At 43.5% G+C, this 26,376-nt stretch overlaps 1 protein-coding gene across 2 annotated transcripts in view; it reads right to left on the bottom strand.

Moving 5' to 3' along the window:
• LOC144768746 (uncharacterized) overlaps positions 1–26,376 on the bottom strand; it is a 110,933-nt gene that overhangs the window by 38,001 nt on the left and 46,556 nt on the right. Inside the window, exons 4-6 of one of the 2 annotated variants that reach the window (XM_078652633.1) lie at positions 20,505–20,612; positions 13,917–13,991; positions 9,580–9,678 (exon numbers count right to left, since the gene is read on the bottom strand). In XM_078652633.1, coding sequence (XP_078508759.1) covers positions 9,580–9,678; positions 13,917–13,991; positions 20,505–20,612 — 282 coding nt within the window. The remainder of the gene's footprint in view (positions 1–9,579; positions 9,679–13,916; positions 13,992–20,504; positions 20,613–26,376) is intronic. The other variant, XM_078652634.1, reaches the window with a different exon arrangement.

The raw sequence follows: 26,376 nt of genomic DNA, 5'->3' as shown, positions 1-26,376 counted from the left end.
TTTTTACAATACTGTTTATTGCTTAAAATTCAAACTTCACAATATAGTGATAGACACATCCTTTGTTTCACAGATTTCCCTGATGAAGGCCCCTAGGCCGAAATGCATTGGAATGTATTTGGAATATAATTGAAAAATAAGTTGGAAAAATACCACATTTGTTGGATATACATAATTTGTGGTAGAGCAAATCTTCAAAATTTGCAAAAAATAACCTCTATAAGTATGAATAAAATACTTATGAAAAGTGAATAAGAAAAAAGACTTTGTTGAGAAACTTTATTGACTACAACATAGCTGGCGAGTCCAGCACCCATTCGTCTGTGCCCTAGGAGACACTTGCACTAGTAGTGCCAGCGCAATCCTTCATTATTAGTTCATACTCCTGAGCGGGGAGTAATCCAAAGGAGCACGACTCACACCCTAAATCATTTGTATAACTAACGCAGTGCACGGCCACCATCTATTATTGTTCCCAATATTAGACATCTGGGGTTTATTTTCTAGATTATCCAGCTCCTCTTTAAATATTTTCCCTAAATTAATGGTGATTCAAACCTGAATCTGAAATCAAGATGCATTTCATAATTCATCACTTCGGCATAAGGGTCCTCTCAACAAAGCACTAGCAGCACAAATTATCCAACTGCTCTTTTGGTAATTTCTCAAACATAGAATTTAAACCTGCACACATGCTACCACTTTTGGATGCGTATTCAAAATGTTCCAACATGTCACAGAGCATGCAAATTGTCTTCCCAACTCAACATTTCAGATCATGCCACATTGAAGGCTTACTTAGATAAAGCAAAGGTCTTCACAGCCTTTTCTCTCTGATAATGACGTGGAGTGGCAGATTCGTGCAGGTTATCAAACAAGATGACATCCTTTTATACTGCATAATACACGAATCCCGTCCTTTGTATGTTTCATAGTAAAATTATAATATGCAAAGGCAATGGTAAACATGCTAAGCACTAAACACTGTCACACACAATTCTATTGCCTCAACCAACTGTAGGCCCGCTAAAATAACTGAGTCAGGTAGGCACGCAAATCAAAATAGGTTTCTCTGGGGATATTCCTCTGCCCTAATAATTTCAGTGTAATTATGAGTGACATTCAATGACTATGAGTGATACTATCTTGAAAGCAAAATCAAGCAATGAACACAGGGGAAACATATAAACAGCACAAATTACTCTAATTTGTGCAATGAGAAACTCTAAACCAATCCCCAAACTGCTGCAAAGCACCAGAAATGGAAGGGCACTAAACTAGTGCCCTTATTTAGGGTGGCTGCCTGGAAGCTGTGTTTTTCTATAGCCAGGCCCAGGTTCAGGGGTTGTGAGAGAAGGCTACATACATGGGAGTGCTGCTTGGAGGCTGTGTGTCGCTGAAGTCACTCAGGCCCCAGATTCGGGTGTTTTGAAGGAACCAGAGGGGTGTGATATAGTTTAATTACTGCCACGGATTTTGTGCCACTGAATACAAGCCCCATCAGACCCCTGAAGGTCTGAAGGATCCAATGGAATACAGTCATATGGAGAACAGCTTCCAAAAAGTCTTAATTGAGCAGCTCAAATTATCTGAGCATATGCAGTTGTGTCATGCAGCTATGTGTATGGGCAAGCTAAATTCTCGCAATGAAACGTTTAACATGACGAACATTGTAATTACCAGCAATATGGTATTAATAGAGGTGCTGTGTGTTCTTCAATTAATGCGCGATAGAAGAACAGTTCACGACATAGCAGGGGATTCAGAACTGTAATCTGGTGGTGCCATGTAAATTCCCCAAATAGTACACCATAGCACCACTTGTTGCCTCGGCAAAATAACTGCCAGTACTTCAAGTTTTCAGAAAACCAGCAGTGAAGCATAAATCAAGCACTAAACAAATAAGAGAACAACAAAAACACCCCTCCCCTCCCAGCTCTCTGCGGCGGGCAGCAGAGCGGAGTCTGAACCCATGCCTCCGCACCTCTCTGCTCACTGGTACAGAGTCCCCAAAAGTCAGACGGCAACCAGCAGGGCCTCCAGATATAATGGGAAAAGGTTTCCACAACATTTTCAGCTGCCACCGGAACCCCCTGCAAGGAGCACCTCCAGCAGGTTGACAAGGGAGATCCAACAGGTGGCGAGGGCGACACAGGCAACGAACAGCCCAGCACAGCAGTACCAGACTCGGAAAAAATGCAAAACGCATGACCTTAACGGGCAAGAAACTGCCCAAAAATGATCATATGTAAAAGGATTTCTGGATTCTAGGACCCGGTCCTGATGCACGGCGGGGCGGTTCCCACTCATTCACAGGTTACACGCGTCGGTGCACCGCTGAAGAGTGCTGCTACCGGCGGGGGGGGGGGGGGGGGGGGGTATGCACCATGGTGAAGCGAGGGCTGTTTATAGACCGAAGGAGGGAGGGGTCTGCCTGCGGAAAGCAGGGGACAGAAGGGGTTTTACAAAAATCAAAGAAGAAAACAAGAATAAAGAGAGGAAAACAGAGAAAATAGTCATTTCTAGGCAGGACAATCCTCTCAGTCACTCATAAAGAAACGCTGTGGCAGCTGCGGGTGGTGTTGCATAAAAGAGGGGCGCTGGGGTTAATAGGGTGATATTTTAGGGGTTAACGGTTATGGGGAACGCCAGGGAGCATTTACCGACGGTCTCTGGATCAAATTTGAAACTGTGGCGGGAGACTTGTTTTAAGGTGAGGGACCGAACTTATATTGGCTTTGTTAATTATTGCCTCTCTAGGCGCGGTTTAAGTCAGAACTGATCGGCCGTAAGTGTGAGTGGTGAGAGCCAACGTGGTGTTGTAGCTGGCCGTTGCAAACCGACTCGGAGCCTGCGGCAATACCAGCCTCTCCTGTGCACGAGACCCAACAAGGCCTGCAGGCAGCCAAAACAAACCAAAGCAGCACACACTGACCTGCACAGCTACCGGTCCTTCAGAACTCCGGCAATGAATAGCGCAGAGTCTTGCAAGTTTATTAATTAGTCGAGTCCCCGGCCGCCGCTTTAGATCGACCCTCACTTCCTTCCTGTAAAGGTCGTGAGGTCATGATACCCCCACACGGCGCCACGCTGGCGGCACAGCTAACGCTTGGGAAGACACTGGCAGATTGTAACATTGTAGCACTAGGCTCTCACCCAGAGCGCTCTTTAATGAAGTGTCTCCTGCTGGCAAGTTTGCGGGGAGCTGAGATGAGCAGCAGCCAGCGCACAAAGGTGTCAGAGGCGCGTCGACGTGGGCGCTAGCTGTGGGAAAGGTAGATTTATTTTCAAATAATTATAAGTTTCACTGCGGAGGGAGGAAAATGTTGTAGCTCCAGCCCTGTCAAATAAGTTCCTGTGCTGAGCCCCGGAAAGCACCGGCACAAATTAAGCTCTGCTGGTCTCTCTGCTCACAGGTTACAGATTTTCATTAGATGCGTGCAATGAAGAATTGGCTACCTTACAGAGCTTGGCTGATTGAGCAGAGCATCTCAAAAACACCAGTTTTGTCAGGAAGGCGTAAAACTGTGTAGATGGGGCAGAAAGTTGTGTATACAGTACACTGTCAAGAAATATTTTTTGTTGGTTACCTTGAGGATATTTTTCTACTACAAGTATCCAAAATAAATATATCGTGTTAATATCACGTTCTCCCTTGGCTTGCGGGTTAGTAATCGGAAACCAAATTTACTTCATAAATAAGAGCACTGATATTGCGATCCCTAAAATAAACAGAAACACAATATTGAGAATACCCCCAAGCCCCTTGCAGATTATTTAGTGAAAGGTAAAGCCTTTAGACCGGATGCAAATGTATAGTCTGGACTTAGACAAATTCTACTCTATCCCACACATATTTAGCTTCCGTGGTCCCACCAAATGCTCAGTGCGACACTAACCACATCAATATGTACTGTAAGCAAGAGATTGTCAGACAGTGACACCTTTGTCACCTACTATTCCTAACTGGATACTTCTAATTAAAATATATATATTACCTACTGGCGGTCGCCAGTAGGTAGTTATAGTTAGGACCTAGTTTCCATAGGAAATCCGCAACATTCTATTGGGAATAACTTTGGCGTCGGTGGATGAATCTTTGTGAATTTCTCAAAGAAGATGGCCCGTTACGCTCCGCTCCTTCCCTGAAAGTGTCGGGAGGATTCGTGAAGCGGGGGCCGAGAAAAAAAGGGGGGTCCCAAAATGTGTTTTCCCCATCTTTCCATAGGACGATTAGACACGGCTACAGCCCGAACCGCTAAACGGAATTACACCAAACTTGGCAAAATGGTAGGGACTGGTACGCAGTACGGCCTTTTCCATATTTGGTTAAAATCGCTCCTGTGGTTTTTATGAAAATTAACTTTAAAAAAATGTATATATCTATATGCGCGCTTCGAGCGCTTTGGGTACACGTACCGGTAGGCGCACCCGGCGCGCCACGGAAGTGTGCAAGCGGAAAGCTGATTGGCTCTCGGGTGTCTATAAACATTCCAAATGGTCCGGAGAGTCCGCCATCTTGTGTCTCGGAAGAACCGAGACACAAGAGGTGAAAAACAAAAGTGGAAAACATTAAAAGGGGGCAGGGTAGAGACCCCCTGACCTCCTAGGTTTTCTAAGGGGGCCCTAGAAGGACCACGAAGAGCAAAAAAAGATTTTTTTTTTTTTTTAAATTTCGCAGAGTACGCTCAGGGCGCGTTTACATGTACGCTTACATGTGCGTTTACCTGTACGCGTACCCTGAGCGTACCACGGGGAAAAACAGTGAAAAACAATAGAGTAAAATAAGAATTTAGAGTGCTTAGAGGTAGGGTAGCTCTAAAAAGAGCTGTTGTGTTATGTGAGTGATTTAAGTACCTACAAGTAGGTACCGATGCAGAGTCTAAAATTCAAGAGGAAGATTCTGTTCCCCTCATCTGTGAAATGTACACCGTCTCCTCTTTAAATGCCTTGCATGTTGTAACGCAAGTTGTTGTGGTATATACAACCCATACCATAGTCTCTGAGGAAAGCAGAAACAGACTTATTCACATGTTTCCCTGAGCGCACCAAAGTTTAAATATTAAAAAAAATATACAGAAAAAACATCCAAAAAATAATATTATAAAAATATAGAATATTGGAATAATTAAAAAATTATAAAAAGTAATAGCTATAAAAATTAGCTATTAAAAAAAACATAATAATTCACTTAAAAAAACGTCGTTTTCAAACTCGTTATAGTTAGGAATTAGCTTTTAAAAAACCTTTGAAATTCACTGAAAAAACCATAGGTTTAACACTGGTTATAGTTAGGAATTAGCATTTAAAAAAACCTTAGAAATTCACTGAAAAAAACATAGGTTTTACACCAGTTATAGTTAGCTGGACATTTTACTCATACAAAACCATTGAAATTCCCACGTTATAGTTAGTTGGACTCACTATAACTGGCGCGCCCGCAATGCACTGCTAATGACGTCACATATTACATCACTCATGACTTAGTCAGTGACATCACTCATGACATCACTGATGACATCTCAAATGACATCACTGATGACATCATCCTTGTGAAAGAGTGGCAGACCCTCTCTCAGTGTAATATAAGTTTTGATACACACATTGAAACATAGAAACAAAAAATGTCAATACAATGGAGAAACTAATTCCAGTTACAACAACCTATTCAGTAATTGCAAAATCTACATACACATTCACTCATTCACCAACATTTCTATATAGTTACTCATACACGTACTCAATCATATGTACTGATTCACCTATACATCTTGTTACACACCGACACTCATCCTTAGAGTTACTCACACATGCAAATAAATTATAAAACAACCATGCACTTGCTTATACAGCTATACATACACCACTACTCTTACTTCTACAGAAACGTACACATACTTATTTTCTAAAACAATCACTTAATGGAACAAAAACTTATTTATTCAGGAACTCTTACAATCTCTCACTCTCACACATTCCTACATATATGCATCCATTCTCACATATAATAATTTAAAACATATGTAGTTACTCATAAAGATATGATTGAGACAGTCATTCACTCACTAACACACCTATACACACACTCATCCACCCATACAGTCCTGCACACATGCTGTCTTCAAAACATATACAAACAGTAAGCCACTCATTCATTCATCTATGCACAAAGTAATACCCCCCACCAAACCATACAGACACTCATACTAATACTCAAAAAACTAACTAATAACCCATAGAGACACTCATGTAGCTACTCACCAACCCAAGCAGCCGTCTATAGATAAAGGGAGACAGTGATTCAGATATTTACAAATTTAAACAATAATTGCTAATACATGTATTTAGTAAGATACACTTAATAAGTCAGTTATACAATCAATAAAAAAACAAAAACATTTAGACACTTATTTAACCGTTTGTTCTTCCATCGACGTTTAGGTACACAGATATAAAACATTTTTTTTCAGAAAGACACTCTTTCACAAGGATGATGTCATCAGTGATGTCATTTGAGATGTCATCAGTGATGTCATGAGTGATGTCACTGACTATGTCATGAGTGATGTAATATGTGAAGTCATTAGCAGTGCATTGCGGGCGCGCCAGTTATAGTGAAATGTCCAGCTAACTATAACTGGTGTAAAACCTATGTTTTTTTCAGTGAATTTCTAAGGTTTTTTTAAATGCTAATTCCTAACTATAACAAGTGTTAAACCTATGGTTTCTTCAGTGAATATATATATATATTTTTGGTTTTTTTAATGAGCGTAATTTAAAACATGTTTATTATAAACAGAGAAGAGAGTAAATGATAGTGTAAATTAAAGCGATGTTCATGCCATTCTGCTTTCCATACAATGTGCAAAGCACGTCTGTAGGTATATAAATACTAGGTCAGACCAGGCATCAGCGTGTCTTTATACCTCTTAACTTTCAGATTATCCCAGGAGTATCATTTCAAGAGGTTTTGGATCGTGAGCCCACTGAAAATAATGGAGAAAAAAAATGTGTTGTAGAGTGAAGGGTTTCTGGGTGTGTGCTCCCATTAATGTTGCTTGGTTAGATGGTGAAGATGAATATAATGACAGTGAAACCCTCCAAATGAGGGTGAGTTCAGGAGGTTTGGTGTATTGCAGCAGTTCTCAACCGGAGGTCTATGGACCCTAGTCAGCGGGTATTAGCTTTCTAAATATTAGCAGATTAAAAAAGTATATACACATAAAAAAATAAATTGTAAATTTGAGAATGCTCGGTTAATGTGAAGAAATTTGAATTCCGATGTAAAAAATTAGGTCAGTATCTATAGCTTGATTTGCGTGAGCAGCACAAGACCTCATTTTACTACTAGGATTGCCCTAATCCATTTCTAGAGACTCTTCCCTCCTCCATCTCTCCCTAACTCATCCCAAACCTCCTCCTATCACTATGTTCTCCAAATAAACGATTTCTAGAATCTTCCCTCTTTTAGTTCTCCATTATTCTTTTCAATCCAACACACTCACATGTCCATCACTCAAATTAATTCATAGTTCCTTATACTAATTCACCACTAATCCTTTTTTGGGTTCTGGAGTAGCATGCTACTCGCCGAAAAGCACTTTGATGCCTCGTCAGGGGTAGTAAGCATTATAAAAATACAATACAATACAATATATGTAAAGCAGTATATGCCGTGGGTAGCCAACCCTCCCCACATGGTACATCGCCTCAGTAAATGCTTGATTTCCAGGTAACTCATATCTCACAAGTAGGCTGTAGAAGCAAGTTAGGTGTAGTGGCTAGAACAGTTAATGTTGATTAGTTTTATAATATGAAATTCTAAATCCGACATGGATACATGTTTTCTCTGTATCATACGTTTCAAGTTATGCCATGTTAAAACATAGTAAACGATTATGTCTCTTAAGCATAACAGATATTGGATATCCGAGTATCACAATGTGTTTTGGCAGACATTATATGTTGCAAAGTAGCATAAGCTTTGTTGACATTAACTTAACATGCTTATCTTATCTTGTCATAGTGTATCCTAAACGGATTCTGTAGAATTTGGGTGTAGTTTATATAGCGGACTTGCAGAAGAAATAATTTTGGGTATGATATTAATTGTAATGGTTTTATTTAAGAAAATGTGAAGTTAGACTGTGTTATAATGGTGAACTGTGTTGGACATGTGTTAGAGTTGTGGAATAGTTGTACTGAGAATGTGGAAATTTGAAAGGTTTTTGAGATTTGGTTAGCTAAATGTTGAGTAGTGAAATTGACTAGCAGTGTTACTTGGGATTAGTGCCTTGATGTGCTTTCTGTTGCAAATTATTTTGAGTTGGACTGGCCCTGCAAAGGAGAACTGGATCAAGTGTTCTTTAAGATACTTTTTTTGGCGTGAAATGTTTTCAATTGTTTCGCTGTTTTCTTTGAATGGTCGTGAGATATAACAATTTTGAAGCCTTTCCAATTGATCTGCAGGTGTTTCGTCATGTAAGAAATGATCACCTCCATATATGCTTTAATCTGTTGTCTAAAGATGATGGCTCTGGGAGATGTGAGATTTTTCAGTTTAATGGTAGGTATTCTGTGTGCTCTAGTGATTTCAGTCTCGTTCAGTTCTAAAGCCTAGGGTCTGCGGGATATTGGATTCTAGAAAGACTGTACACAAGGGTAAGTGTTTCTTCTTTGTTCTTTCAGGCAGGCCAAATATTCATAAATTTCCTCTATTGTTTTGGTCATCTAGCTCTACATAGCTTTTCTCTAGTAAAACAATTCTGTTGGTGATGTTAGAAAGAACTTTTCCTGTTTTTAGTTAATGGTCTTCTAGATCACTGACCCGGGATTTAGCCTCTGTTATTCTACCTCTAAGATCACTGAGGTATTTCCTTATGCCAGAGAGTCCTTTATTTAACCACCAGCAAGCAGGTACGCTAGGATGCTTAAAAGGGCATTATGGCAGTCTCATGAATCAGGATTTTCTTGTAGTACGAAAAAGATGTAGGACAATCTATATAACCCAGTGAAGACCTGTCATTGATGCTTTGAGTGTGTATGCCAGGTGCTGATCACTCTTGGGTAGACCAAATAGACTATTTATCCTAACGCTGACCAACTGCCCTTCTGCATGTCACTCCTCTGTTGCTCCCAGGGAGTCCCAAAAGAGTGTATACTAAGGCTCCGTTTGTCTTGTTCGTGCTCAGGAAGTATTCGAAGTATTGTACATTGGCTATAGGCAGTCCACACCATTGTGTATCTCTTCCATCGTTGCAGGAGATTATACAATTTGCCATAACTTTCTGTATCAAGATGGTGCCTTGAACTATTCCTCTCTCCCTTTTAGGCAATTCTTTAGAGACCAACTCAACCAGATTTAACAATAAATTAATGAAAAGTGCATGAATTTTATATTTCAGTCCTTTGTCCCTCATAATACACCCAAGTACAGTGAGACAGAACAACAGCACCACTTTCGTAACTCATGCACAGCACCAACAGCACATTAAAAGACTTGCTTTAGAAGACACTCAGTCTTCTAAACATGCACGTTTTCTGATAGTTTACAGAGCAGCTGAGCGCCATTTACCTCACCTGCGGGACGGAAAACATGTGTGCCCCCCTTATTGTTTTCATGGTGGATGATATCGGGCTCTTCTTCAGCTTTTATGCAAAATGAAATAATATCATGTCCTGTGAAAAAAAATATATCCTGATATAATATAACATTGTGGAGGCATACAGACTATTTAACAAGACATATTTTCCTTTTAGAAAAACAGATTACATTGGAAAAAAGACACTGCTTATGTCATGTGAATAAAAATGGATTGTCTAGTTTCAAAGTAGGATCTAGTGGAACATCTTCTCACACAATACAAGTTTTCTTCATTTCCAGATTGTGGTGATCAGCCTCGATATTATAAAGCAATGGAATGTTTGCACTGGGAGTACCGCTGCTGTGGTCACGTAAGGAGCATTCTAGGATTGTCAATTGGTGCGCTCCTGAGACGGCTTCGCGGCGGTGGGTCTTGGATGCGACTAGGAAAAATAAAACTGCAAGTACACAACTTACCTGGTGGTCCTGGTCATATGTACTACAACATATTTTGGTAACAAGCTGGTTAGAGCCAATGCGAAGTACCCACGCAACATTGTATCATCAATTGGCTATCAGATCCGGTCCGGAGATGTTATGTGCCAGTTTTATACGGTATACGTATTTGTCAAGCAACACTACAGATGTGAGAAGATTCATGCAGTGCTAGTATGGCGGCTTCCGCGAGGCTCTGGCGGGAGCACTCGATTGTTCAACGCCTGGCGTTGCTGACCAGTTACATAGGAAGACTTCAAGGGCTGATAGACGATTCTGGGGTGAAGTGAGAGGCGGAGCTCAGTCTTCAGCAAATATCATTGGGGACATAAGGCATTCCCTAACCTCGCCTTCCTGGTGCCGTTTACTATTACTGACAGCATTACAGGTCGTTAGACCGCCATTTTAGGAACTGGCACAGCCCTTGCTGGTATTTGTGGGAGTGTAAAACTCCTGCACCGTACATGTCTCAGTTTGGTCCTTCCCACGCATTTTGTGACATGCCAAGTCTGATAGGGCAGTATTTCAAACCTATGTGTGTAGGGCTGTAAACTCCGATTTGAATGAAACAGATCAATCAACGAAAGGGTGTCAGGGAGTCTACAGAATTTGTTTGGTTCATGCTTTGTGAGGCGTGACAAGCACACCTCTCTACACTATGGCTATGGCATAATAGTTAAACAGCCAGGTGTTAAAGCATGGTGACAGGCCCACCGTTATATTTGAAAGCATGTTGAAGCACGGTGACACGCACTCCTGTCTCTACGTTGGTTGTTAAAGCTAAAGCACGGCGACATGCATACCATTCTGTGTAGGCGTGTCAAAGCAAACCGGTCTCCTCGTTGGTCGTTAAAGCACGATTACTTCTACATTTTCTTTATTATCATCACCACGGTGGCATGCTCACCATTCAATTTGAAAGCATTTCCAAGCCCTGTGAAACGCACACCTTTTTCTATGGTGGCAGTTATTGCACAGTGACTCCTACATTTTCCCATCACAACGGTGACACGCACACCTCATACAGACATGGGAATATCTTTTTGATTTTCTTATGTGTAACAGCAAAGACATGACGGTTTAAAGGGGTCTCCAACCTGTACTGTAATAAGAGATACTTCTGTTAAATAAAAGTCGTCCTGAGCTACTAACAAATATTATCGTTTATTGTAATAGTGACTACATCAGACAAGAAAACATTAGTGGACAACTTTTGTAAGATTACCAGTAGCAAGGACCTAAGTACACCAGACATACTGTTAAAAAAAGCCTCTTCGTGGGTAACACAACAGCCATAGCTGCAATTCCCATATTACCAACGTAATTTAGCATTGAAATATCAGCATCGAAATTTTTTGGTTAATTCAAGTATTTCCTACGAATATCAGCTTATGAGTTCTGAAAATACACACATTTTCAAAATGTCTATACATATATTAGTTAAACTAAGCAACACCTTCTCATTTAATAGACTGGGCTGCACAGAGGGGTGCTACTCACTGGTAGCTAGAGAGCTACAAGTAGCTCACGAGCTACTGGTTGGAGAAGCCTGGCTTAAACAATAGGCTCATCAGATGTTTAAATTCTAAGATATAGTTAGAGTGCTTATACAGTAAGGTTTTATGCATTGTAAGTGTATTCCACGTTGACCATCATTTTTTCTTAAGACACACACATTAATATATATATATACATATATATATATATATATATATATACATATACATATATATATATATATATATACACACATATATATATATGTGTGTGTATATATATATACATATATATATATATATATATATATATATATATACATATATATACACACACACACACACACAATTATTTATTTCACTGAGTTTTTCGCTAAGCCTGATGCAGTTTATAAAGAATGTGAAATACAATCTGTCTGCCCACCACCACCGTTTCTGGAATCACAAAAAGGAGTTGTGGTGAAAAACCAGAAATGTGATTTTTGAAAAAAATACATTGAATTTCTGGGTTACAGTGTTTCAGGCGATAGCAGTGTCCCAAGACCTAGACTTGTAAAGGTGGTGGTTGAATGCCCAACCCCCCAAAATAAGGATGAGCTAATATAGCTACGCAGCGGTGGCTCTTGAACGTGACTAGGAAAAATAAAACAACAAGTACACAACTTATCTAGTGGTCCTGGTCATATGTCCTACGACACATACGCAACTGGGAAGGTAAGCAAACAAAGAACTTGCTCTTTACAACAAGCATTGGCAGAAACAATAGTTCTTACTATCTTTGCACATTCATATGGTCTTGAAAAGCTGGAATTGGCACTTTACCGATACAGGATGCCGTACCGTAAGCTTTTACCAGAGGTCCATTAATTCAAACACAAGTATCTGTGCCAGCACACTGCAGTACCTTACGTTACTACTAGAGGAACCATGAATAACACAGAAGTTATTGCTTTAGCAAACTGCACTACCATAGCTCCGCAGTGAGTCTGACGCCAGTCTTTTCTATACCAAGATGCAGTACATTTAGCAATTACTAGACTGTGCTTCCATCACTGCCTTCTCAATTTCAGTGTACCAGAGAATCAGACACCATTGAATGTATCATCTTGTTTAAAGTGGAATGGAAAAAAGGTCAAAAATAATAGATTGTACTTTTATTTTGAGCAGCCAGTTCATGGAGGGCACGGATTCAATGTATAATTCTGCATATTCACTTATGGATGTGTAATCATTGTTTGGTGTTTTCTATGGCGTAAATATATAACTCAATGATGGATTCTGGCGGTGATAAGTCATTATGCTAAATTTCAGTGCATCTCCTCTATATTTTAGAAAAATGAACCCTATTATTATTATTGATAAGTAGTAGAAATCATGTGCATGTTCATAAGAAGTGAGTTAGATTAAGGAGAACAGTTCCTTAGTCGAGACCTTGAATGTGCAATCCAGCAGCCAAAAGTGTGGAGGGGGCAGGAGATTGATCATGAAGAGAGAAAGAAAGAGTGATCACGTCAAGCTTGATGTTCCAAGAAACATGCAAAGGGAGAGGTGGGACAGGAAGCAATGAGGTGCAGGCTCAAGGTTAAGAGGGAGAGAAGGATGAATACAGCTAACCTGATGTGCCGAACGTTGTGCAACACAAGAGGTGGAAGCAATGAGGGTGAGGCACAAGGGAAAGAATAAAGGAGTTGGATCAAGCCCAGATGAAAGGAGGAGAGGAGAACAATGAATGATACTGGTAAAGAAGGAGGGGTGGAAGCAAAGGTAGCCTTGGAGAGCTAGGTAAAGCAACACACAAGATGAAAGATGAAGGGCTAAATACTCTCATGGAGTGCATAAAGTAAAATGCTATAGAAACATGCCAATGGAAAAGTAGTCCTCCATGGTCAGCATTGGTAATATAACACTCTTTCCTTCAAAACATGGGGACACCAAAATACTGTAGAGACGGGACCAAATCAAGAATAGGGATGAAAGCTACTGATTCAGAATCATGGAGCTGAGGAGATAGACAAGAAAGATATAGAATCATGAGCAAATGGAAGGTGCAATGCCCGTCGCAGTATACATTTAAGTATTGGTAACTGTAAGTCTGCACTTTTGTTTTTACACCTAAATATGTGCCAATGAACGCATCTAAATTAAATCAAATAACATCACTGTAACACCTTGAGAGCAGACTGATAAGGTATCTGACCTGTTGATATCCGTGAAACATCCAAGGAGAATTTACAACTTGTTTAGCGACCGATGTCAGCAATGTAAACAAATCTGTCTTATTAAAAAAGGCTCTTGCTGTCCAAGGCCCACAGTGTCAGACCTGAGGCATGCTTGTAACTTACCTAAGTTGGGGTCAGAGCCATTTTCTCCAACTTCCTCTCCAAGTTGATCAATCAAAATAGAGACAGACTCTTCTTCTACCCACAAAGAATTGACCATATTGAGAAAAGAAAGGCACACAGAACATGTTAAAATAAATGAAATGCTTCAGAAAGTTAGCAAGATGAGTTTTAAAGACTGCAAAAACTGAATTTTAAAGAAATATGTTTTTCAAAAGTGACACATTTTTATCTTGGTCATCAGGATATTGTGACCGGTGTAAAGATCTGCCCTTTCAAGCTCAGGTGGTCAGACGCAGTCTACATCCCCTGGACAAGACAGCTGAGACTTTCTGGGCCGATAACCGAGTGAACTCTCAGAATAAAATAATCATAATGCTGTGGGATGAGCGTATTTTTCTGAAGGTCCTAATATCTTTTGTTTGACCAACAACAAAAGGTCCAATTCACAAACTGCACTTTTTTTTATTGCAACAGTACTACTCACAGACTACAAACAGCTATTTACTATCCTATGTGCAGAGGTCTCTGCTTCCAGTGCAGAAATCTGCGAACAAGTATGCCTACGTTTCTTTCCGTAGAAAAAGTAGACAGATGGGAGAGTGACTAGAAAATGAGAAATTCTTACTTCAAAATAGGAAGGGCTTAGGAAGGAGTAAGGTGGGGTTGAGGAAGGGTTGAAGACGGGGTTTAAGGAGGGGCATGCATCCACCCACAAAAGAGAAAGCCAGTTGGTATTTTCAAATTCAACTTCTAAAGTTGCTACAGCCAAAAAAGACCCAAAACATCCTTAAATGTACTCCAGCTTAGACTTGAAGTAACTCCAAGACCACACATATTCAACCACCGGTACCTCCACACTCTACTGTAGAAAATAATAGAGTTAGGGACTAAAAATAAAGTGCTTTAGGAAATAATGTTAAAATATTTTATTTTAAAAATGTAAATAAATTTAGTTTAACATCAGAACAGTTATATATATATATATATATATATGCTTTAGCAAGAACCTTCTATTAAGACACCGCACACCACTTCAAAGGTTTTCTTCAGTTATTTATTTTCCTGTAGGTTCCCCACCTACGCGTTTCAGACCTACACGGTCCCTGGTCACGGTTAACAAACAATTGTCCTTCATTTGTGTTTGTTATTTACACTAAAGACTCCATCTAGCTCATTATGATGCATTATGGGCTTAGTAGTCAAATGTTCATTGCTTAATTCAAAGCTTATCCTGGTGCTTGGGAAAGCCGGTGTACGGCGGTCTGCGAGACAATGGGGGTTTATTTGTACGCTTATACCTTATTGCAAGCGTGTAGAATGCGCATAGTAATGGCAATCATATAGTTGATTAACCTTGTTGCATACGTTGCGAGGTGGGTAACCATGCACGATTAGTTTGTGACTGAGTGTCCATGAGTCCATTTAGGCCTCATGGATAAATGGACTCATGGACACTCAGTCACAAACTAAATGTAACATTTTTTAATTATCGAGTCCTTTCTATAAATACCTTCTAGGAACTTTTACTTCTTAATAGATATAAACATTTTAGTTAAATGGACCCCTCCCTCCCTTCAGCGAAGCCATAACTGACTTTATTGCTCACCACACTCTCGCCTCAATGGACTACATCCTCCTCGGAGACCTCAATTTCCACCTGGACAACCTCGAAGACCACAACACCTCATCCCTACTGGAGAACCTGCTACCATCGGACTCAAACAACAGATCACAATGACAACCCACTCAGCAGGACACACGCTTGACCCCCATCTTTTCCACAAGTAACAACATCTCCGTCAGCCACACCTCCGAGGCATACTGGACCGACCACCACTGTATCCACTTCTCCTTCAACAAATGCACCGTATGCCACCCCGCCCACTGCAATCCTCGCAGAAGCTGGAACAAGGTCACAGAAGACCAGCTCACCAACTCCCTCAGCAAGATTGCATCACTGATATCCACGGATGCAAACACCTCAGCAAGCAACCTCCAGTGCAGGATCTCAGATCGCGCAACACACTAAACTCCCTCTGGAAACCCTCAGGCAAACTACCCTCCAAGAAATCCAGCTGGTTCTCTCCCGCCCTCCAAGAGTCCAGGCGCACCTGCAGACAGCTAAAGAAAAGATGGAGCAGCAAGATCACAGTAGACGACGCAGTCTTCAAATCCGCCGTCACCGCACACCACCGCCTCATCAGAACAACAAAGAAAGCTGCCATCCAGGAACGCATCAATGCCAACACACACAACAGCAAGAACTCTTCGCTGTGGTCAAAGAATTCGCTAAACTCAGCACAGAGACAGCAGACATTCCCTGCCTCAAGACCTCTACAACAACCTTGCCACCTTCTTCCAACACAAGATCAAGGAGATCTACTACAACTTCGCAACCGAAGAGCAGCCCACCCGCAACCATTGCACCCAATGGCTCCAGACCCCAGCAGATCTTGAACAACTGGACTACCCTTACCTCTGACGACAACCTCAGGATCATGAAGAGCATCCACTCTGGAGCTGCTATGATTCATGCCCTCACCACATATTCAACCGAGCTGGCACCTCCATGGCACCCGTACTCTGCCGCACCATCAACTGCTCCATCGAGTCCGAAACCTTTCCAGAAGACTGGAAACATGCAGAGATCAACCCCCTGCTGAAGTAACCCTCTGTCAACCCAACAGAAATCAAGAACTACAGACCCATCTCTCTACTCCCCTTCCCAGCCAAAGTCATTGAGAAAGCCTCAACGCCCAACTCTCTGAGTTCATCAAAACAAACAACATCCTGGACATCTCCCAATTGGTCTTCAGAAGCAACCCCAGCACCAAGACCGCTCTCCTTGCCGCTACAGACAACATCTGCACCCTCCTTGACTGAGGCAAGACTGCTGCCCTCATCCTCCTGGACTTCTCAGCGGTCTTCAACACCATCTCCCACCACAACCTCTGCACAAGACTTAACGACGCCGGCATCCGTGACAAAGACCTAGAATGGATCAGCTCTTTAATCACCGGCCAAACGCAGAAAGTCAGACTCCCACCGTTCAACTCAGAATCCTTAGAGATCAGCTGTGGAGTGCCTCAGGGATCCTCCCTGAGCCCATCCTCTTCAACATCTACATGGTCCCACTTGCAGGCATAGCCAGAAGCCACAGACTAAAGATTGTCTCCTACGCCAATGACACCCAGCTGATTATCTCCCTCACAGACGAGCCCACAGCTGCCAAGAGCAACTTCCACAATGGGATGAAGGCAGTCACCACCTGAATGAAGGACAGCTGCCTCAAGCTTAACTCAGACAAGACCGAAGTCCTCATCCTGAGCTCCTGCCCTTCCGCCTGGGACGACTCTTGGTGCCCCGCAGCGCTCGGAAACCCCCACACCCATGGACCACGCATAAAACCTCCGCATCATCCTAGACCCCTCTCTCTCAATGAACTGCCAAATCAATGCTGTTTCGTCAACCTGCTTCCACACACTCCGCCTGCTCCATAAGATCTTCAATTGGATCCCCATCGAGTCCAGGAAAACGGTCACCCATGCGTTCATCAGCAGCAGACTCGATTACGGCAAAGTACTCTATGCTGGCACACCACACAAAACCTCCCAAAAAACTACAGAACATCCAGAACACCTCAGACAGACTAATCCTGAACATTCCAAACCGCAAGCACATCACCGGCCTTCTGAGAGACCTTTACTGGCTACCTGTCAACAAAAGAATCACCTTCAAACTCCTCACGCATGCCTACAAAGCCCTCCACAATGCTGGACCTGCATACCTCACCCACCGCCACTCCTTTTACACTCCCACCAGCCACCTCTGCTCCGCCCAACTGACCCTGGCGCCCATCCCCCAGATCCGCAAGACCACGGCTGGAAAAAAGATCATTCTCATACCTCGCTGCGAAGACCTGGAAATCCCTGCCTCTGCACTTCAGGCAATCACCATCCCTGCCGCAATTCAGGAAGAACCTCAAGACCTGGCTTTTTGGCTAAACCGTTTCCTCCCCACCCAGCGCCCTGAGAAACTCACGGGTGAGTAGTTGTGCTTTATAACATTACTGACTAATTAAAAGTGGGTATTTTTTTTCAAGAAATATTTAAACCAATGATTTTAATTTAAATTATGTAATTAAAAACGAGGTTAACTAGGATGCCAAACTTATCCAATACTTTGTCCTTGACAGAGCGTACCTATCTCCTGCCAAAATCGATGATTTTGTTTTCTCAGCATGTGCTAGTTGCCCCCGGAGCCGCCTCTCCGATGCTAATTTATGTCAACAGGCTGGTCTTGCCTCCCACTATTGGTCTGCACTTATTGATCAACTCGCACACACAACAGAAATTAAGGGTTTACATAGCTGGGAGGTATGTGCCTTGGGGCTGTTCCAACGTACCCAAAAAAACAAAACGGTAGCTCAGTTTATTTACCGAGCATTGCTCTTGGCTAAGCATGCAATAACACACCACTGGAAGGCTAACCTTCTTCCCACGATTGCAGAGTGACAACAATCGTTGATAGTCTGGGCTACAGCTGAGGGTTTCATCCCAACAGCAGAGGAGGCTAGAGGTCTCTAGGAAACACCCTATTGCCATGCATTGGGATGCACTAGTTGTCACTCGCAGCGTGCTGGGATGACTCTCTCCAGCCCCAAGTTGCATTTTGCCTCCCATATACTTGAGGCCACCTACCTGTTAACAGTACCCCAAGTTGGCATTACTCTGGCTTCCTCACAACACCTTATGTGGAACATTCCTTTGATCATTGGCGAGATACTATACCTTCCCTTCAATGAAGCACATCAACTGGAAAACTCGCTTCTCTTTACCTAGTACCTGCATTGATAACAGTGTGAGTGCATACTGTTAAAGAACACTTGCTTCCTTACTGTGTCTATTAAGGTGGTGATGCCTTAGTCACCCCATAATGAAGCTAAAGTAATCTCCTGCTTAGCCTGCTCTATATGTTCTATTACAGTTGCTTCTTTTCTCAGTTAATTGTTATGCTTTCTCTTCAATCCTGAAATCTTTGGTGGCATTGATAGCACAGAGCAGACATTATTGCCATATGATGTAACTGTTATATGTCGCCTATATAAGCTTATATTACTATTGGTATCCACAATTATACTTTTGATAATTTCATTTGCTGGTGTTAATGCACTGTTTTGTAAAGCTGGTACCTATATGTCAAAAACCAATAACGAGATGTTAAAAAATAGATAACAGTGCTGTAGCATTTTTACTTTATTCTACATTTAAAATAATATATACAATTAATTTACATTAACATGTAGCATAAACTTACCTTTACTAATTGTTTTTTAAGTTTAATAAACTTTTTACAATTGCCCTAGTTTACCATAGGGTAGCCGCGGCCGGTCCATTGGGGTTGAGGGGCCACGCCTCCCCAACCTTGTGCCCCTCACGAAGTGTCTGGCAGGCTGAACAAAGGTCAGCCTGACAGGCACTGTTCATCTTCAGGTCAGGCAGCCAGGAGCCTGACATGCACTAAATGCGCAGGCTCCTGACTCCCTGAGCTGAACTTTTATGCCCTGAAGCGCCCAGGTCGAGTGTCAATCGGTGACACTTCATCACAGAGTGGGGTGGAGTCAGCAGTCTCACTGACCCCATCCCAATCTGTGATGACGTTGGGAATGCTGCCTTCCATCATTGGAGGCCAATGAGGGAAGGCAGCAGTACACAGCCTCCTAGAACCTCCAAGGCAGCGCTGCAGGTAAGTGTGTGTGTTTTTTTTTAATTAACGTTTGGTGCGTTCGTGCGTGTATGTATGAATGAATGTTTGGTAATGAGTGTTGTGAAATAATGCGTTTGTGTGTGCGCGTGCACGTGTGAATGCATGACTGTGAGTGTGTATGTGTGCCCCGTCTGCCACCCGCTCTCCTAATCTTACCAGCTGCAACTACCACAGGGAGCTCTCTGCCCCAGTGATGGAGACCCCCCACCTACGTACGAAAAGGTACTAGTAGTACCTTAACACCTGTAAATTAGGTTCAATCCTTGAATTCAGGGGGTGGACACACATAAGTCTACACTTTGTGGTAACTTTACACTAAGAAATTGTGAGTATCCAAAAGTAGTAATGTGTATGCTAGAGTATATGTAAACATGTAAATTTACTCAAGTGTAAATTTTTGTTTGTGAAAAGAGCCATAGATAGTCTTGAACATTAACTTTTAGGACCAAGGAATGCCCGCAAATGGTACCAATACAATATCTGAAGAATATGACAATCACATCCTCACCGCAGGCCTGCGCCATCTCCAAAGCTAATAAATATTATTTTGTGCATTTTCTGCTTTTCTTCTAATTAGAGAGACATCACCCTGAAAAATCTGGATTCCAGCAACAGCTATTTCTTTTTAAAAGGCAGTTAACAATTTTGTAGGGAGCTACTGGGTTAAATGATCCCCCTCTCTGAAATACAGATGGTTTGAACAGCCATAAAAATCCAGGGTCTGGACATTACTTATTCTCATGAGAATGCTTGCTTTGGGTACTAGTTTGCGCTGCAGATATAAACCTAACAGCACTAGGTTGCAAACCCTTTCAACCTCACCTGTGCCAAGACATCCACTTCCTTCTACGTGCTGTGCATTGTTCAGATGGTGAGTCTCCTCTTTGTGTATCCCCAGTAAATCACCAAGATTGGTAGTTCTGGCACCTGCTGTACAAAGACAGAAACATCACGATTTATTAAAGAGACCTTATTTCCCTTTTGCTTTAAGATTAATGTTATATATATTTTGAATCCTCGTCTGAGTACCCTTGGTGAAACGCTCACTTTCTGCCCAAATATCTCAAATTGATTCTTGTTAGTAACAAAACTGTGATTCTCGTCCTACTTAACTCCTAGGGAAAGCCCATGGAGATGCCCTATGGCCAGGTACCAAGTAAGTGGGAATCTGAACAGGGAGTAGATTTGCAGAAGGGCAGGTGTGAAGGTTTGCGAGTATGGATGTATAGGTTATCGAAATGATTAGTAGAAGCAGTATGAAAGGGCTGCTTGCAAATACTCGGCGGAGAAGGGGCAAAAGCATCCCATGGCACCCTCTGCCTTCCCCAAATATATCTTCCCTGTACCATAACTTCAAATTCTGTCACATCACTATCTTCTTTTGTCTTCTTTGCACTCCTGCTGCCTTCCTGTCTCTGTCACTTAGTTTTTCGATGAGACACTGAAGATGAACTAACCACAAAGCCCTATTGTTTAGTCCTCTAAGATACACCATTTTCACTTTCCATTCACAAGGCTCTCTTTATGTGCCTTCTAGCGTTTCCTCAGTTCCTTCTCTTCCTTCCCTCCACAGCACTTTGATGCATACTAGTGAAACAATTGGACTAGACTTAAAATGTGCAATGCTGAGTGATTACAGGGACACGGGAGAAAAAACAAATAAAAGAAATATAAAACAACTGACAGGATAACGAAAAATATATAAAACAGAAGCTAGTGAATCCAATTAGTAACAAAAAGTACCAGTCAAAAAGGAAAGATTGTTAAGAGGATGGTCAAAGATCTGCAATTATATTCTGTTATTACCTGTGTGTAATCAGTGGGAGAGCATTATACGCTTTTAAAAAGGCTACATTATTTCTCATTATAGGAACATACTGACATCAGAACATCAAGCTGTGCATTGCATTAACATATGGTTTGATGTTAAGTTTGCTTTTTCCCATTGATTATATTGAATAACGTACCACAAGCTGGATATATTTTTAAGATTACAGCAAGTCACATCAGAGTTCCATACCTTCATAGAGTCACTCACATTTCAGCCTAGTGCCTCTTTATGGTCAACAAAATCTTAGTGACATGTAATATTCTTGCAATGTGCAGTTGGGGAATGCCTTGTTCTAGATGTAGCGTATGCACAACAGCCATGTCACCCTTTAACCTGCATGGCTTTTAATCTCCTTCCTATTAACATCAAATGCATTTTTTTCTTTCTTAAGTTCACCTTCACTTTCTGTATTAATTTTGTACCCCCCTCCCTTCCATCATACTCTCCATGTTTCATTTTTCAGGAATTTCGACACTCTGTTAATATTACCCTTCTATCTTAACCATCTCATTATGAATTTTGCGGAAATCGTGATTGAGTCAGAGACTGGAATTACTGGCCGAATCATGCTTATGAGGTATAATAGTCACCCAAGGGATTTTCCCAGGTCAAACTCCATGAACAGCAGGCAACTTTTATCCTGGGAAAAGTGCACCACAGAATGAGGGAAAATCTGTGGAAATAAATGCACAAACACAGATGTCTGAGGTTGCTCGTCATTCTAGGGAAGGGATTTCCCCTTCGCAGCAATACCGCACCCTACTGCATTGGTGATAGGTAATTGCCGTTGTGGGATTTGTGACCCGATTACTGTGTTCTGAGCCTAAGTGCCTTTGGTTAATTTAAACATTACTGTCTCCACCTTACATATTTAACTGCCAATTTCTTTCCTCCTATTGTCTTCTGTTGATAGTCCTCCACGCACCACATTTCTTCATCGGCAGAGTCTCTCACTTTCAAAAACTTGTAGTCTCCCCTTGGTGAATCTTTCTCTTCATACCACAAGAGTGTCTCTCTGTATTTCACATAGTGACATTCTTTTTTCCTGATTCAGTACTGGGCATTTTCCCCAGATCTTTTGCTTGCTATTTTCAGCACCTCTCCCCTTTGGTATTTCTCTCTTTTTTTAGGTCTCGCCTATTCTATCCCGTTAGGGATTGAATAGGTGAGATTACAGTAAGCGGAAAAGAAAAATCTACCTAGCTGCGGATCGCGTACAGTTCATGTGAGGCAGGCGCGTGCACATCATCGCCAGCCACATCCCACACTATGCCTCGGCATCAGACTTCAAAGGAAGCCGCTCGCACACCACCATTTGTCTGAGCCTCGGCATCAGACTTCAAAGGAATCTGCTCCCAAGCCGCTCCCCACCCCCTCCCATCAGACTTCAAAGGAATGCGCTCCCGCTCCCCCGCCCCCGCCACAGCAAATAGAGGCTCAACCTTACTTTCCCATTTTTGTTTCACAGTTTCCATACTTTTTAAAATGCACTTTGACCAATAGTGCAACCTATTGAACCCTGGGCCCTAATCGAGTCAGGCCCGGAACGGGCTCTTTCTGGGGGTAGTTTCTGTTATCTTTTCCTTCACTTGCTGTCGAGTCGGAGGAGGCAATCAGGAGCTTTTACCAATGTGCTGAGTTGGAAATCCGGCTCGGGAGCAGTGATGAGGAGTGTTTTCGTCCCAGGCCTACGTTCTCCTCCAGGGTTTGTTCAGACTGTGGCCTCACCTGCCCATGTAAGCTCCCGAGATCGATCCACACCATATTGTGTGTAGTGCTTTCCCAATGCGCTTTTTACCCATAGTTGATATTTATGTGTTGATAGCCTGTCAGTAATGGATCTTTGTGTAATGACGGCGTTCAATACTTCCTGTTTATGGCAGAAGGTCTTCTTCATGCACTGGCAGGCTGTGTGCATTTTGTTGTCACTCGTCGAGAGCATGTGCACAGTTCCTCTTCATGCGATGACCCCGTGCCGTCCTTGTTCCATGCGATGATACCTTACCGGCGTAGCTCTCTGTGAGATGACTGCATGTTTCTAGTTCCTCTACGTGTGATGAAATTAGTGGGTGTCTCTCACTTTCTGCTTTCCCTCATGTTAGAGGGGGGTTTATATTCAAACGGTGCAGTCTTTGAGACTTATTGCTTGGTCTTTAGGGAGCTTCAGTCAGAGGTGGGCAATGCTTTATTTTGGAGAAGAATACGTCCTAGCTCCAACATGTTCCTAATAATCTTGCTGGCGCTGTTGCAGAATGTCAGGGTTGCAAATGCCACGGCCGTCTAGTCTGTATGTCACATCATGCCTGTTTATCCACCAGTATACCTTTGCTGCACCTACCTTGGACACGCCTGGGTTCCTTTTCATCCCTGCTTTCTCCCTTTGCCACTTTTGTCTGTCTTTCTCTCCCTCTTTCTTTCCACCGTTGGGTCAAAGACTAGTGACTAACAAGGAGTTCCGTTCCCAAAAGAAGAGTGCCGGTAGCCCCACCCGCACCCACCGGATCACATGAAGCCCTGGAGATGGGGTGGTTGTATTGGCTGGAACAGTCAGTGTTGAGGCCTCTGGCACGATTGTGTGGAGCCCCCAACACCCCGTTGTAGCATTTTGCGATAGCTGGGGCTTTCCCTCTAACAGATCACCTGGGTTTCTTATTTACTTTCATTTTCATGTCAAGGGCCACCCAGCAGTCGCAAGTCTGACCGCACACTAGATAACTTGTGCCCCCTCACCTCCTCTCCAGGGCCCAAGGGGCTTTAAACAAAGCATCTCTCCCGCTTTGTTGGGCATCTCCTGTGGCCAGGGGAGGCGAAATCCCAGAGCTAAAAACTCCGAGATTTCTTTAAACATCTGTCCAGTTGTATTATCTTTGCACTTGTGCCGCCCTCACTCTACCACTCTACTGCCCTCACTCTACCGCCCTCACTCTACCACTCTATCGCCCTCACTCTACCGCCCTCACTCTACCACTCTACCGCCCTCACTCTACCACTCTACAGCCCTCACTCTACCGCCCTCACTCTACCGCCCTCACTCTACCACTCTACCGCCCTCACTCTACCACTCTACTGCCCTCACTCTACCGCCCTACCGCCTTCACTCTACCACTCTACCTCCCTCACTCTACCGCCCTCACTCTACCACTCTCACTCTACCACTCAACCACCCTCACTCTACTACCCTCACTCTACCACCCTCACTCTACCACTCTACCGCCCTCACTCTACCACCCTACCGCCCTCACTCTACCACTCTACCGCGCTCACTCTACCACTCTACCGCGCTCACTCTACCACTCTACCGCCCTCGCTCTACCACTCTACCGCCCTCACTCTACCACCCTCACTCTACCACTCTACCACCCTCACTCTACCACCCTCACTCTACCACTCTACCGCCCTCATGCCCTCACTCTACTGCCCTCACTCTACTGCCCTCACTCTACCACTCTCCCGCCCTCACTCTACCACTCTACCGCCCTCACTCTACCACCCTCACTCTACCACTCTACCGCCCTCACTCTACCGACCTCACTCTACCACTCTACCGCCCTCACTCTACCACTCTACCGCCCTCACTCTACCGCCCTCACTCTACCGCCCTCACTCTACCGCCCTCACTCTACCGCCCTCACTCTACCGCTCTCACTCTACCGCCCTAACTCTACCACTCTACCGCCCTCACTCTACCGTCCTCACTCTACCACTCTACTGCCCTCTCTACCGCCCTCACTCTACCACTCTACCGCCCTCACTCTACCGCCCTCACTCTACCGCCCTCACTCTACCGCTCTCACTCTACCGCCCTACCGCCCTCACTCTACCGCCCTCACTCAACCGCCCTCACTCTACCACTCTACCGCCCTCACTCTACCACTTTACCGCCCTCACTCTACCACTCTACCGCCCTCACTCTACCGTCCTCACTCTACCACCCTCACTCTACCACTACCCTGCCCTCTCTCCCGCCCCCACTCTACTGCCCTCACTCTACCGCTCTCACTCTACCGCCCTCTCTACCACTCTACCGCCCTCACTCTACCACTCAACCGCCCTCACTCTACCACCCTCACTCTACTAGTCTACTGCCCTCACTCTACCACTCTACCACCCTCACTCTACCACTCTCACTCTACCACCCTCACGCCCTCATTCTACCGCCCTCACTCTAACACTCTACCGCCCTCACTCTACCAGTCTACTGCCCTCACTCTACCACTCTACCGCCCTCACTCTACCGCTCTCACTCTACCGCTCTCACTCTACCGCCCTACCGCCCTCACTCTACCACTCTACCGTCCTCACTCTACCACTCTACCGCCCTCACTCTACCACTCTACCGCCCTCACTCTACCGCTCTCACTCTACCGCCCTCACTCTACCACCCTCACTCTACCACTCTACCGCCCTCACTCTACTGCCCTCACTCTACCACTCTACCGCCCTCACTCTACCACTCTACCGCCCTCACTCTACCACTCTACCGCCCTCACTCTACCACCCTCACTCTACCACTCTACTGCCCTCTCTACCGCCCTCACTCTACCACCCTCACTCTACCACTCTACCGCCCTCACTCTACCACTCTACCGCCCTCACTTTACCGTCCTCACTCTACCACTCTACCGCCCTCACTCTACCACTCTACCGCCCTCACTTTACCGTCCTCACTCTACCACCCTACTGCCCTCACTCTACCACTCTACCGCCCTCACTCTACCGCCCTCACTCTACCACCCTACTCTACCACCCTCACTCTACCACTCTACCACCCTCACTCTACCACCCTCACTCTACCACTCTACCGCCCTCACTCTACCGCCCTCACTCTACCACTCTACCGCCCTCACTCTACCACCCTCACTC

Source organism: Lissotriton helveticus, chromosome 7 (genome assembly GCF_964261635.1).
Source record: "Lissotriton helveticus chromosome 7, aLisHel1.1, whole genome shotgun sequence".
Taxonomy (NCBI): Eukaryota; Metazoa; Chordata; class Amphibia; order Caudata; family Salamandridae; genus Lissotriton; species Lissotriton helveticus.
This window is presented reverse-complemented; position numbering and strand designations above follow the sequence as displayed.